The 16,874-nt window shown below is 34.5% G+C and overlaps 1 protein-coding gene across 1 annotated transcript in view; it reads left to right on the forward strand.

The window, feature by feature from the left end:
• The window catches only part of LOC149791904 (uncharacterized), a 170,413-nt gene that overhangs the window by 115,702 nt on the left and 37,837 nt on the right, over window positions 1-16,874 (forward strand). Inside the window, exons 5-6 of the mRNA XM_089970417.1 lie at window positions 4,956-5,467; window positions 12,367-12,570. Coding sequence (XP_089826543.1) covers window positions 4,956-5,467; window positions 12,367-12,570 — 716 coding nt within the window. The remainder of the gene's footprint in view (window positions 1-4,955; window positions 5,468-12,366; window positions 12,571-16,874) is intronic.

The raw sequence follows: 16,874 nt of genomic DNA on the forward strand, positions 1-16,874 counted from the left end.
TGATACTTTTTTAGTAAATAATTTGAACTTGACTGTTAGTTTAGCAACACCAGGTGTTGATCTAAATCCTAACCTTGTTTCAGAATTTGTAGTAACCTTCGTAAACAAGTTCTATTTTATTTTAGAATGATTGGATGTTTCCAAGGTAATGATGGGACCTTGTCTTTAAGACATAAACAATTTTTTAAATATTTTATTTCTTAGAGTGAAAATGTTGGTTTTCGTCAGGGTCACACTGGGTAAACATGATCTGTAACAAGTACTTGCTTCTATAAATTACCAAAAGATTATCACGTGACACTTGTTTACGTTTTAGAAAGCCCATATAACCCATGTTTTGAAGAATTAATATCAGCAGAAGTTGGTCCGTTAAAGTGTTCATTGTATGTTGTGCAGTTTGGAGTTATTTCAAATTACTTGGTTTGGAGTTATTTCAATTACTCGGATTCAAAAGGATTAATTCTGTTATTTTTTTCTGGAAAATACTTGTGCTCATGTATTATTGTGGAACAAGAACAGTTTTTGATAAAAATTTGTTCAGCTATCAGAAACCAAAGTGATAATTCTTATTTCTACAAGGAACTGTAGACTTCAACACTACAGATTGTAGCATACATCATCGTCTTCCATCTTGAATTCTTTGTCGGGATTTGAACGTGAAATCAGTAGAACATTTTTTTATTAGGACTACTAAAATTTTATTCCCGGTATATTATGAAATTTTTTTGGATTTGATTCTATTAAAACGTAAGTTCATATTGTTGTGTTACTGTTTATTCGAGCTTAAACAAGTGACATACGATATTTGCCTGCCAGTTGCAATTCTTATAATCTAGAGAGCATTTCCCTTTCTTCTGTCTGGACGTCTTCTTTTTCTTCTTCTTCTTCGCTCTCTTTCTCTGCACCTGTCTTTTAGTATCGTGTCATTCAATCTGTATTTGTTTTCTTCTCTTTCATTCTCTCTGCATACGTCTCTCCATTTCCTCTCTCTCTCTGACTTTGCATTTTTCCACTTTCTGTATCTGTCTCTATTTTCCTCTCTCAAAATACGAATTTTCATCATTTCCTTCTGAAGCTGAAGCTGTCTTAATTCCAGCCCCTCTTTTTTCTTATGTCCTGTCATTTCTTCTCAAAACTAGATGCAGACTTACCAATCAAACCCAATGCTCTTTCAACCGAAATTTCCTTTCCAACTAAATATTAAATCAAAATATTATTTATGTCTTGTTTTGTTGAATATGCTTTTGTTTCAAAGAGTTCATAATGTCTGGCAGGCTTGAGCAACTTACTCTTTTTTCATAATCACTAACCATTCCTGGCTAGGTTTTGAAACAAAGTTCTCGACATTATATGAAACAATGAATGACTGCTGGTATCATAAAATATTCCTCAAATGTTGGAAATTAAAATCTTTACGAAGGACAATGAAAATTCCGAAACAAATTTAAGTTTTAAATTTTTTTATAATATCGATGAACTGTTTTTAAGAAATACAGCATTCTGACGAGCACCTATTTTTCGTTATTACCCATGGTCCTAAACTATATAATAAACAGAAAATAAAATCAGCATTTTAATTAAAATCAACAAAGAATTGTCTTAATATACAATCAAAAGTAAACATTTCAAGAGACATTTACAGTATTGTGAATAAAAATAAAAAAATCGTCAAAGTTTTATTACAAGTCAAAACAGATCGACTGTTTCGAATGAATTCCAGTAGTCTTGAATGTCATGATGCAACACAATGATGCAATTCAGAATGTGTTTGACTTCACAATAATCCAAAGTAGTGTATTAGTTCCAAGTTGAAGTAGCTGTATTAAAGCAATAGTGAGTGAGCATGTTAATAATTTCAAAGAATACTTTAAATAAATATTTCCTCTCCAATTTTACCTGAACACAGCTGTAAATTCTGATCTAAAACTGGGTTCCAACAGACTGTCCTAAAACAGGAATGAATCATGTGTCTATTCAGTCTGAGTTTATACAAAGTTTTACTTGACCGTTAATGCAATATAATGTGAAGAATTCCAGCCAAAAACTGTCTAAGTAAGAGTTTAACGTTGTTTTTTCTGAGTTTATGTAAGGGCGTTATGTAAGCTGTGTGAGTCGGCAACTGACACTTTATACCACGATAAACTCAGAAAAAACAACGTTAAACTCTTATAATTGAAATTTTAATTATTCATTATGTTATTTTGTTTGCATCATTAAAAAAAACAACAGAAATCTTAATTGAGCGTAGTAATACATGTTTGTGGTTTTTCTGTTACGTAGCTATTGATAGCACTTGGGATTGTCCAGCTTGATCGTAATAAGGTCATTATAATACCAGTCCTTCAACCAATGGAAGCCAAATTTATTCAATTATTTTTTTTAAAAAAAATTGTTAGAATGTTGTTTTCCTTTAATGCTTAATGTTGTTATCCTTTAATGCTTACTTCGTGTCAACCTTAACTGGCAGTGTTTGTCTTATGCTGTACACGTGACTCTATTTATAGAAGTGGGTATTATTAGAAAAGTAGTTCTCCTTACAGTTCATACAGAAATGAACGACATTCATTTTGATCACGTGGTAAAATTCTGACCAATGGAAATGTTACTTTCCTTTACCAGCTACTGGCATTGCAATTATCTGTCAATATAAGACTGGTCTTGAACTCAAATGCTACATAAACACACTGCTTACAATTTATAATAATGGAGAAAAAAATCGGCAACGTGAACATGCTCTATAAAACTTACAATAATGGACAAATGTAAAGTACCCAGTCCTAATTAAACATTCATAAAACATTGATATAATATCCCGTACCAGTCTTGAATCAGACAAGGACTTTTTGGCAGTAATATCATCAGATAATCTTCATAGCTTCTTTAACGTTTTCATATTTTAAGAACTGTATGCAAGTAATCATTGTGTAATGTTTTGTAAAATATGCATAAATATTTATGCATGCTGAGTATTTCCAATTCTTTAATTAACCCTCGGTGATATTGATTTCAAAACCTTGTTACTGACTTCCGATAATAAATTTTCCTTGTACTGGTGTGGCAATGACTGTTGTGGACTCTTTGATGTATTTTATGAGAATTTGATGAATGATTAACTTGGTGTGATTATAAAGCTTTTTCTCCGATTTACTGAGTTCGAAGAATCGCATTTTCTACATATACCCACACAAGCAAACAATAAAAGTTATCTGTTTACTTTAAGATGAGAAGAATTATATCTGGTAGGTATCTTATGTGTTGGTCCACTTATTCCGAATCAACCCAGCTATGAATGTCAAAATTGAAGCAATTGGAGGAAGAACAAAAAGCAACAACAATAACAACAAACAGCTAATTTTTTTAAAAATGTATTCAAATGTTTCCCGTGACAATAGCTGATAATATGAACAGCGGATACAACTAAAATATGTAGGACCTATGCTATAAATAAAAAAGTGACTTTATACAATTATTATCAAACACTCTAATAAATGGTATGTACTAAATCATAAATGAGTAAAGGTTGTCAGGATACATTTTGTTTCAAGATTGATTTGGAGTCATAATTTGTAAATTTGTACAAAAAATGACAAATCATTAGCATAATGCAATTTTATCAACATTCACTTGGCCCAGTCGGAGTTGCATGACCTTTAATGAAAGGTTATTTCGTGAAGCTCTGTCACGTTACAATGCCATGAATGGGGAAGACAAACGGTACAGAAAGAATGTTCTGACTTTGTTGGAAAGCTGTTATAAGTATAGTAATCATCACACAATGTGTAACGTGTTTTCTAAATTGTATGTACATTTAGTCCTTTGACATTACTTTGCAGAGAATGTGCTAAATATGATGGATGCAAATTTTTCATTAATAAGAGATAATTTACAAATTGTCGTAGGGGCCCCGAGTGGCCGAGTGGTCTAATACGCTCTCTGTTACGGATCACTGCCATCTCGCCTCTGTCTGTGTGGGTTCGAGTCTAGGATTCGGCCAATGTGGGTATGTGAGAATGCTTGCCAGTAGCTTCTCGTGGGTCGGTGGTTCTCCCGGGGTTTTCCAGGGTTCCTCCTCCACCATTAATACTGGCCGCCATGCATAGCCTATGGTGTGCTGAAAAATGGCGTTAAACCCAACAACAACAACTACATCAACAACAAATTGTCTTACATCTCACTAATGCTAGTTGCTTGCAACATGCGTCAACGTAACAACCTGTCATATGCGATACATTACACAAGAAAATAACCAAACCGGATATAAATGTTAGTGGCATGGAAATCGATATCATAAACATTAAGAAAACAAGAATTATCTTAAGTACCTTATGTTCAGCTACACATGTTGGTGCATATTTAAATATGTCGCTGCCATGTGTTATATACGTCATCTGTTTGTCCGTCAATAAATTACCACACCACCTTGCAGATAATTGGATTATTAGTTAATGAAAGTGCGGAAATGTCTTGTCTGTAGGATAAAAAGCAATATAAAGAGTTCATATTTTATTCTTCTTCCTATGGTTTAATTGGAAAAGTAATGTCACATTTACTACAGTGGCACATTTTGATAATTTCCACATGTAATCATAGCATGAACGAAAATATTGAACAATATTTTGGTTTCTGAACCCTGGATGGCTGTACCTGGGTCGGAGATGGTAGGAGCAAGTGTGGAAATTTAATATAATAATAAAGCGCAGCTGGTTGCGTTGGCTACTTATGTTACACTAAATGATATATAATTTGACATTGCCATATAATGAAACAGTTCATTAAAAGATGTAAAATTTCTGGGGCTATTTAGCAAATATGACACGCCTGTTGCTTTCAGCTAGCTAGTGTCATAAGGTTCAGCTGGTTCCATGTGTTTCATCCGTATTAAACACTAAGGTATAAAACTCTCTTTGCAATCTGGTACATTGTTTGCTCTTCCGTTTATAAATGCCATCTTGCAGATTCACTCCTGCACTACCAGATTCCACTGCACCATCGTCTGCCAATTCAACAACAACACCAACGAGTTCCGTGACACCACCAATTTTAATGACTAGCTTGGCAACAGAAACAACAATGGTTAACACAGCTCCAACAACACCAACAGCTAACACGGCACCAACCACACCAACGAATACAACTGCAACAACACAAATGGCTAATACTACGAATGTTGCTTCCAATGCTGCAACAACGTCAATGATTATTACGTCACCAACATCACTGATGGGTATCACGGCACCAACAGCATCAACGGCAGTCAAGGACTTAGCAATACAAGGGGATACCCCATCATTAACAACAATGACTGCCACCACGATGTCACTAGGAGTATTGACTACTATAGCTTCAGCATCTCCAACGGCTGATGTGCTACCAACGACGGCAACTGCACCAACAACACCAATAACTACCATGGTCCTAACAACACCACCGACTTCCACGGTACTAAATATAGTCAGTCCACAACAAGGTAAGTTACATATTAACTTTCAATTTCAAGTTAAAGAGTCGAACAATGATTAATTGTTTCGAGCACTTCCCCGATCAAAGAAAAAGATAAAAATGAAAAGGAAAAAGGTATTAAATTTTAAGTTTCCTGAGAGAAAAATTAATAATTTTTCAGGTAGTTTTGATTTAAATCTTTTGAAATCGTCAAACATTTAGCATTATAGAGGTTGGGAAAATATCTTTTGATTAAGGTATACAGCCGTTAACAAAAGCCAGAATGAAAACATAATGTGCCAGGCACCTTTTTTAAGTTCAGAGAGAGGAAACAATTTAAAATTAATGTAATTATGTATACATCCGCCTATGTAGAAGCGGGTATTTATAGAAATACTCGTTTCATCATTCCATCCGACAACTCGCCCCATACTGTTTGATATATGTCAGCCAAGCACTGTGCTCCCGCAACGTTTATAAGAGATGCTGATCTTGGCGATTTACAACTGAGTAGGACACAATTTTGTAAATGCAGCCAGTACCACCATTGTTATGGATCACCATAAAACGTTATAAATTTATCGTCATCACCTGAAAGTTATTGTTCTTTTATATTAATGCGTGCTAATTAATCTTGTTGAATATTTCTTTTGTTATCTGAAGATGTGCATGCTGGCGAATTTTTATAAGAATTGTTGTCTTTGTTGACTTGCATGTTAATGCAGTGTATGAAGCATTTGTGTTCTTGCGACTTTTATTTGAGATATAGTCTGTTTTGACATGAAGTATGATGTAGTGCATGTAGAATATTGAAAGCACTTCAGGTTTAAGTTTTCATTGGATCGCCATGAATCTTTCTACATGTTATTGTCATGGATCATTTCGAAACTTGGTCCACATTATGGTCATCATCTAAACATGTGCATGTCGATAAATCACGGTGCTCCTGTGATCTCTTATTACAGTTATTACAGTTATTGCTCCTTTGACGGTTAGCTGTATGTAATATATAATTTTGTCAAAGAAACTAGCTCTAAAGTATTTAATCGATTCAAAGCAACTTTTCTTCAGTATTGTTTTTATTTTTATCTATCGCTATGAAACTTGATACATATCAGCATCATCTAGCACTGCCTATTTTGAAAAACTTGTATGCTTTAGTGATTGTTTTGTAAGATGTCTGGATACTGTTACGACTGTATAATCGTAAACTAAGCAACAAAAAGGAGCAAAAACCAATAAGTTTAGTAATATTCCAAAAGCAATTTATTTCCCTATAACAAAGTAAAAATTTAAAAAGAACTTACAATATTGTGAACAAAATCACAAATAGTCCTAAATGCTCTATCACAAGTTAAAACGTAGACAGTATTGTGAATGAATTCCAGTTGTATTCCGAATCAATTCCAATCTTGAATGTACTGATGTAACAATAGCCTAGAGCGTGTTGATGTGCTTACAGTCTTGATATATCACAATTATATAACCAAAACACATTCTTGAACGAATTCACAATAATCTTAAAATAGTGGTTTAGTCTGAAAATAGTATTCAGCACTTTGTAGTTCACTTAATAATTTAAATAAGTAAATCTTCTCAAATATTAACTGAAACATGACTTAAATTGATTCCACTAAAACTGATGTTAAGATATGGAATGAGTAATTCTGAAGTAAACAACATTTATATATAAAAAAAACTAGAAGAAAATAACAGAACCAGGATTAGGGTCATTTCCCTATAAAATTCGTAAACTTGCTTCTACAGCTGTCTTAAGTTCGACCAAAACTAGACCATGAACTCAACATCTTTAAACATTTTTATCTTCGGTAATAATATTTTTAAAATATAATCAAAACTCATAGATAAGAATTGGCTATGTAATAAGATATTCATAAAAAAATATTAGTCAGATATGCCCAACTCCAATTATACAATACAAAAATAAAAATACATAGCAGTATGATCATGGAACAAGCCAACACACAATGTAAATTAAATATGCACAACACCGCCCCTCATGAAGAAAACAAAAGATGTATTAAAAAAAAGCTTTCTTTTACATATCAGTCATATAAGAATATAATATTTAATAATTCCAATTTTTATAAATTGACTGCGTTTTCTGCGCTTCGATTGGATGTAAACAGTCACGTGATAGTGATCTGAAATTTTTTCCACATCGATATGCGAACTACTTTTGGTTCCCTGTTGCCAGATTATTTGATGTGAAGTTGTATCTATATCAACGCCTTGTACCCTAATAACAATAACAACAAGCTCCCACCCATCCACTCCTGTGATTTCTGATCAATAATGACAAGCCACAGCTTAAAATCGGCCACTAGAAGTTAAAACAATGTAATTGCACTTACCTTCCTGCATTCCAACACTCGTTCCTTTTGCCGAAGAAGGCATATGTCAGGTTTTAGAAGCAAATCTTCGGATATTATTGCATTTCCCCTCGACAACATGTTACAGCAGCGGTTATTAAAGGTCAGGGTCATATGTCAACAAAGGGATGTTACTAAAATGGACAGGATCTTACTTTTGAAAGATCGAAATGCGTAGAAAGTGACAACGACGTTGCTTTAACAACACGTACCACACGCAAGCGTAATTTTCAACAAAAAAGAGAGGAATATTCCTAGTTTAACCGCAACAATCATTTTTAATGTATTAAAATAATGATCATAACAGTATATCAATAGCATGACCCGCTGTGATATTCTACCACATATCACAGTATAAAGAATCGATCGATGAATCTTGGCTAGCGAAGATAAGGCTATGTATTCTATCGCAGTTGAGAGGCTAATGAAAGAAAAATTCGATGTACATACAAGTGAATGTTTCGTTGGTTAAATCCGCTGATCTGATGTTAGAAAGGAAGTAGATTGGAATTATAAGGATTAAATGATCATGGTTGGGTATTTATCGATGTGTAAATTTTACCTAATCACTTACAAAGTTAAAATCCTTCGCACTTTATTTACTTTGTGAGTGATTAGGTATAGTTTACATGTCGATAAATACCCAACCATGATCGTTCAATCCTATAATAGTAAAAATTACATAGGTAGTTATCATATTAATGCCACAAATATACATACAGCAAAGTAGATTAATACCTTAAAAATTGTCTCTGCAACAATATTATCTTATCCCTTATTGTGCCTAAAAATGTCTGTTGCATTCTTGCAACATAAAACTCAGTCAGAACAATCTCTTTGTTTTCGACAGTAGGGGATTGTCATTACGGAATACAATAATCGGAGAAGAAGCTGAATTAACATGCTCTTCAACGTGCTGAATCCTTCTCGATTGTGGAATAATGTTTATCGCAGTGTGTAATTGTTTAGAAAAAACAAACTGGGTTATAACACCACTTTTTTCTGCTTGAATTAATACTCCAACAGCCCCTACATAACTTGCATCAACAAACATTTTACAAGATTGACTGAAATTTGGAGCTGAAAGAACCGGCGAACTCTTCAGCATGGCGTTTTATTTCTCAAAATCCATTATGGCATTCCTCAAACAAATGAAATTTGTTTTACTTACTAAATATTTGTCACCGGTTCAGCAATTATGGAAAAGCTAATAAATTTCCGATAATATTCAGCCATACCCAAAAATAGGTTCCGTTCCTTTTTACTGATTGGCACAGGAAATTCAGAGACAGCCTTCACCGTAATTTTTATAGGTTGATCTTGACTATGCCCTAAAATATGTCCTTAAAATGTAACAGAGGCACGACAAAAACTGGCTTTTACCAGCAATCACTCCCAAATTTGCATCATTCGACTGATCAAAGAATGTCTGAATCCTTTCCGATTGCTCTTTTCGGGCGTCGTTGTAGATGATGACGTCATCAATGTACGCGTCACAATCATTTTGACCAGGTTTAACCATGTTCTTTAACGCTGGAAAGTTTAAGGAGATCCTTTCATATCAAGTGCCATCACTTTATATTGATAAAGTAAATCTAGAGTTGCAAATGCCGAAATTTCCTGCGCTCTTTCCGTCAGGTGATTTTGCCAAAAATCCTTTCAAAAGGTCAAACTTTGTGACGTATTTTCCTTTTCAATAGTTTTCATTCCAGCCATCAATTCTTGACACTGGAAATGAATCTGGCGGCACTGTTCACTTTTCTATAGTTGCTGCACATGAAAAAACAATAAAATGATTCGGTACTAAAAGACATGGTGAATTCCAGTCACTTTTAACTGGTTCCATGAAATCATTCTCCAGCAATTACTGATTTTGTTTTCTTTCAAACATACCGGCTTGAGAAGATTCATCGTGTAAATAGGCTATTTCAGATGCATATGATATATAATTTCAGCTTAATGGTAGATTGTATGTGTTCGTGTTGTGATCTTTGGAAACAAGTTCTCCTATTCACATATTAGCCACTTTAGTGTATACTTTACTTGTGGCCATAGATGTAAAAGTTTCTAGTTCACATTATTCTTTATTTGACTCCGAATATTGCTTAGACCAAAGTTAATATAGTGTGATGGCGTGTCATCATTTAAATCCTCAAATTGTGGGACAAGTACAACTTAATTTCTAACAAAGCTAAACTTTGAATTCAACACATGTAAACATGTTTATCACCAAGAAATAATAATGTCAATATAATCTAAATGCATAGACAAGAATTAGGTATGTAATATATTGTTTATAAAATAAAGAACTTTGCTGGAACCAACACCTACCCTCAGTTATGGACAAAGGCCCTTTGCACAATACAAATTAAAAACATATAACAATATCTGGACGCAATATATAACAGACGTTGTCAATGCAATTACTTTTCCAGTTTTTAGTTATGGTCATCATCAAATAATATAAATGTTGACCAATTATTCAACTCAAACTATTTTAAGATCATTATTTCTCACCATGCGACAGAGAAATCTAGCTGTTTTGCTAACCTTACTTCTCTTATCTCAGTCTTAGTCATCTCAGACCAGTCGTCTCAGTCAATGTGTCCACGCGCTCAGAACTACTTTAAAAAAGAAACCCTTGTTGTATTCTGCTGTGCCTGACGTAGTTGTACTAAAATCAAACAACAACAACAACAAATATATAACAAAAACATAGTTACTTAAGGTAAATCCATCTTTGAGAACACATCATAAAAAACATTTCGAGAGAGAGAGAGAGACAAAGACACATATGCATACGATGTCGAACTTTTTTGGTATTATGCTAGTTCGTTCCACACAGCATGGTCAATTTTATCCCATATGCAGGCCTAGCTCAGTACATTTTCAGGTCAGCGTTATTAAATGTAGCTAAAGCTACCTAACTAGTTTTAAGTACTTCGTGAGAAACAAATTATATATTGTTTGCTACATTTAATGACGCTGATTTGAAAAATGACTGTGCTACAGATAGGATAAAATTCTCAATGCTGTGTGAAATGAACTATAACAGAAAATACTGATCCATACACATAGACTATAGACCTATACACTTCATAGCCTCCCAACTCTCTTAACAACTACGGAAAACTTAATAACAGCCATAAAAGTGTTATAAAAATATGCTTTATTCTCATTGTGTTAAGCATCTCCATTGTGGCCCGGTTGAATAAAAAATATACCTACAATATTTAATGACAAATAATGCACTTACCAACCAGAAGGAATCATTTATCCGTCAACACATTAATCGATCAGCAAATTTCACAGTAGCTCTTGCCATATTTCCAGGACAGAAAAATAAATGTTCAAAGAATCCGTGAACTTCAAAGTTTAGCACATGGTTATCCACTAGAGACCGTTTTTGGATATTATACACCGGGGTAATTTTTCAATCAATATTAAGGACAACACAAGTATGTCACAGACAGCTTCACCTCCTCCAAAGAAAAGAATAGTTATATACGATAGTGACACAGATCTCTAATTACCCATGAATAATAAAGAAAGATTTTACTCTTTGTTACAGCTTGTACTAAGTATAACTACAGTAGAGCTGAGTAGCCAATATCGTTTTATTATTTACAGTATAACTTTTCAAAAATGGAACTAACGAAAATAAAACAGTTTCTTGTAATAAATATTAATTATTTACTGTCAATTTCATATAATATCCATCTATTAAATGTGATAATGCCTCATTACGATGCGACTTTTTATGTTATTTTTCTTTGCTCACGCGTATAAGCTGTGTACTTCGGACGTAACGGTCACACCACAGCCCTCATTAACATATTTATATTCCTACGCCGCATGTAAACATTGGACGAGGACACTAGTGCAGAATTCTTTTTACTTTAAAGGAAAATATTGGGTGAGAAAAATAATCTACTAATCTACGTTGGGGTTTTGACAGAGAAAAGGAGTTACATTATCGTGGGTTTACCTTATATGTCTAAATAATAGAACACCTTGACTGGGATTTCCTTGTCTCGGTCCAAAACCCCAACATAGACTCTATATATGTCCGTAGATTGATCACAGTCTTAATGTAAGGGTGGAATGAGAAACAAGAGATGTTAGCGAGAGCAAATCACTCATCATTTCTAGACTTTAATGGAAAGTACTCTTTTATAGATGTATTATTATGAATTAGTGGTAAAAGTAGTGCTGGTGAGTGCTGGTACTAGTGGAAGATAGCATCATGGCCGTAGAAATAGTATTCATAGTAAGAGTGCTAGCTTTGGTCGTAGTCGTAGTAGTTACTGTTGAGGAGGAAGAAATAGTAATAGACGTAATAGTGTTAGTAGTGATAGTAATAGTGGACTAGTAGGAGTGCTAGTGAATTAGGATACATTAGAAGTGAAGTAGCTGTTAATGTTAATGTTTTTGGTGTTAATGTGTTCTTATAAAAAAACTTGTATTACCTATTTGTTTCATGGCTTTTAATATTTATGTTTAAATTATTAATACCATTATCACTTTCTTCTAGCCTCCACCTGCAACGATGTTTCTTCTGTGATAGGACTGACATTATTCCCCTCTGGCGGAGCAAATATAAGTGATAAAAAGGCGTATCGTTGTGCAGAGAGGAATCACACTTTCGCCGTTTATTCTTTCATTTCAATGACATGCCCGATAATCTTTTGCCAAAGCGATGGCACATATTTGCCTGTTCCTAACAACACATGCACAGGTATTTATAATTTTGTCCATTATATCCTAGGATAGGTAGGTAAAAAAATAACAAATAGTTGCTCGGTTGGGAGATTGCTAGATAAACGTGCAATAGCTCGCTCTCTCTCTCTCTCTCTCTCTTATATATATATATATATATATATATATATATATATATATATATATATATATATATATATATATATATATATATATATATATATATATATATATATATAACACCCACTGGTTACTCCATCAAGTCGTTCCCCCGTAATTCTCGCGGAGGTGGAATTGCTGTCATCACAAAGAACTCCATGATAAAACGTCTTAACTACACCACAATATTCAGTTTCGACCACACATCGTTCGAACTAGTCCAAACCACACTCACACTGGAGCAAAGATCAGTCCATTTTTTCTGCCTATACCGCCCTCCTCCTAGTAGAAAAAGCAAGCTGGCTGACTCTCTCTTTTGGAGCAGTTTCCGAATTTCCTGGACTATGGAAATTCGACAGGTGGCAACCTGATTATTCTTGGAGATTTCAACTTTCACTTTGACTGTCCCGGAAACTCAAATACATCAAAACTCATAGATTCCATTAATGTTTTCAACCTCAAACAGTCAGTTAACCAACGCACCCATAAACATGGTCACATTTTAGACTAGATTCTTCATAGACCTGATGATAACATTCTAAGGTCCTCCCTGGTATCCCATGACCTTGAATCAGATCACCTCTGCATTATATGCCATCTTGACGTATCAGTCCCTAACCCTCTACCTTTATCTGCTACTAAGAGAAACGTCCGTATGATAAACAGAACCAAACTAATGCACAACATCCAAGCTAACCTAACAACTTGCTTACCTCCTACAGCAGAACAACTCGATAACTGTCTGCGTTCATTGCTTGACAAACATGCCCCAGCTACCAAGTGCAGAGTATCAATTCAAAAGTGTTCTCCATGGTATAGCAGTGTTAGGGACCAGCTTCGCACTGCTAAAAGAGACCGCCGTAAAGCTGAAAGGCTTTGGCTTCCCACCAGACTCATTATTCATAAGCAAGTCTATGAAGCTGCTAAGAAGAATGTCACAAATATAGTCCATGCAGCGAAATCAGCCCACTACACTACTAAGATCATGGAAAGTTCCAGCTGCAAAGATCTCTTCGAGATTGCTAACAAGCTAATGTCAAGGAACAAATCTACACCACTTCCAACTACCTTCTCTCCAGTCGACCTTCCGGACATGTTTGCAAACTTCTTCCGTGACAAAGTACAAACCATTAGAGATAAGCTTGACACCACAATTTCAATTGACTCGTCGTCACCATACAGTTGGTATACAGAATTTGAGCGCAACCATTAGCAGCATTTGAACCTGTCTCTATGGATTTTGTACGTACAATCGTGATGAACAGTGCACCAAAATCATGTGAACTTGATCCAGTTCCAACATCACTGCTGCTTCAGTGCTTAGATGCAGTATTGCCTTCACTAACTGATGTTATTAATACCTCTCTCTCATCCGGGGAATTCCCATAATTTTTCAAAACTGCCATTGTAAAGCCTCTGCTGAAGACAGTAACACTAGACCATAACGACTTAAAGAACTACCGCCCAGTTTCTAATTTCCCATTCATATAAAACGCTTAGAAAAGGTTGTTCTATCCCAGCTTTTATCTCATCTAAATTCAAACAGTCTTTTTAGCAATGTACAATCTGCATATCGCCCTTACCACAGTACTGAAACTACTCTTCTAAAAGTAGTTAATGACATTCTCTCTAAGTTGCATAGCGGAAAGATTACAGTCCTCACCCTCATTGATTTGTCTGCAGCATTTGACACAATAGACCATGATATATTACTTCACCGTCTCCAGCATGTATTTGGTATTCATGATACAGCCCTACTGTCGTTCAAGTCCTACTTGGTCAACAGGACACAAATTGTATCTGCAAATGGAATACACTCCAGCTCAGTTGATGTGTGTTGTGGTGTTCCACAGGGGTCTGTTCTTGGACCTGTTCTCTTCATTCTGTACACTCAGCCGCTCTCAAGTGTCATAGATCATCATCCAGTGTATCACCAACTGTACGCTGATGACACCCAAATATACAAATCTAGCCACCCAACTTGATGCTACCATCCAAGGTGTAGAGAGGTGCGTTTCTGATGTGAAATCATGGATGACACGTAACAAGCTGCAGATGAATGATGATAAAACTGAGGCCATTCTGATCACAGCACAAAGACTTTCTCATTCACATCCTTTACCTCAAACAATAAATATCAGCAACGCAAACATTAAATTCACACAATCAGTACGAAACCTAGGTGTTACTCTGGACAGTACTCTCACATTGCACCAACATGTCATGAACATATGCAAGGCTGCATATCTTGAGCTGAGAGGCATCAGCTCAGTTCGCAAAGATCTTTCAGCTGATGCCACTAAAACACTTGTGTGTTCACTAGTACTTTCAAGACTGGACTTATTGTAACTGAATTATGTCTGGTTCATCTCAATATCTACTCCAGAAACTTCAAAAAGTTCAAAACACAGCTGCTCGGATCATACTTAGAGTACCACGATCAGAGCACACCTCCCCTCTCTCTGTACCCTACACTGGCTATCCATTCGATCCAGAATCAAAGACAAAATTTGTTCTCTGTGCTACGTTTCACTGTCGGACTCTAGTCCAACATACCTATCCGATCTGACCCATGTGTACACACCAGCAAGATACTTACGCCCCTCCTCTGACAATCGTATACTCATTATTCCCACTATGAAAACAAAGTCATATGGACAGCGTTCTTTTGCATACCAGGGCTCAGCAACGTGGAATGAATTGCCCACTAAACTTAGACACAAAGACACAGTGATCACATTCAAGAGGGCTCTCAAAATTCACTTACTTCGACTGCAAGAACAAACTTAAAGATCTAATAATGTTTCCTACCTGAAATATTCTCAGCATGTTTTTTATTTTTTAATGTTTCTTTTTCTAATTTCATGGTGTTTGTTTTTGTAATAATATTATTATATGTTTTTTTTTATCTTATAGGTGTTGTCTAATGTTGTAAAGCGCTTAGAGCTTCTAATGATTAGGCGCTATACAAAGTCCTCATTATTATTATTATTATTATTATATTATATCATATTATATTATATATATATATATATATATATATATATATATATATATATATATATATATATATATATATATATATATATATATATATATATATATATATATATTGCTACGAGTCTATGAAGTACGTAACAGAAAGAGTGAAAAACCACATGCTTTGTAAAAGTCAATAAATAATTTATTTCCCTAAAATAAAAAGAGTAAATGTGTAAATAAGATAAACAAGAACATACGACATTGCGAAAGAAATCCCAAAATATTCCCAGAATTACAGACACAATTCCTAATATAAAACTTCTGGATAAACTTTAGTTGAAATCCAAATTAAATCCATTGCTGATTGTTTTGAATCCATTGTTAGTGCGTCTGTGGCGCCATTTATCTTGGTGTTGTACTAAGTATTTTGTTGAAACCCAGTATTATAATTTTAGGTTTGTATTCACTACAAATTCATGTGAATGTCTCTGTCCAAGAATCATATTTTATGCGAGGACTCTGTATTCACAGAGACAAGTTACATGAATTAAATAATTTGAAGAAATAAATTCCAGCCGAAATGAATTAATGGACACAACAATAATACAACTGATTCTGCTATACCTGAAAGCACGAATGATTAATTTTCAAGTAAACATGTTTTATACTTTAATCTATGACGTATAAAGAGACCATGAAGGGTAAAAAGTACATTTTGCTAGATATATCTTGGCTGTAATTAGAAAGTCCCTCACCAAAAGCAAAATAAATCAAATGACATTTATCACGTATGCGAGCTATAAAAATACAATGTCATTGATTCCTCTTACTATAGTGATCCTCACTCGAAGAAAGAAAATGTTTTTGACTAAATATTTCACCGTTTTTGGATATGGTCAGTCGCTTGATACATCGTTTCATTACCCACAGCTTATAAGGAAATAAAAAAGACTAAATAACAAGCAGCTGCAGGAGGGGTTGAACTGACCAACTGGCGGATGGGAGGGGTGTGTGTGAAAAAATGAGGCAAAACAAAATATTTGGAATCGTTAGAACGTATGAAGAAAAGTAACATTAACTATATGTGACATAATATTTTGATAGGCCATCAAATGTGAATATTTGAATTTGATTGTTTTAGTAACATATCAACAATCATGACATAGCAAATGCATGTGACCA

The sequence above is a fragment of the Sinohyriopsis cumingii genome, chromosome 9, assembly GCF_028554795.1.
Source record: "Sinohyriopsis cumingii isolate HCF-2022 chromosome 9, ASM2855479v2, whole genome shotgun sequence".
Lineage (NCBI taxonomy): Eukaryota > Metazoa > Mollusca > Bivalvia > Unionida > Unionidae > Sinohyriopsis > Sinohyriopsis cumingii.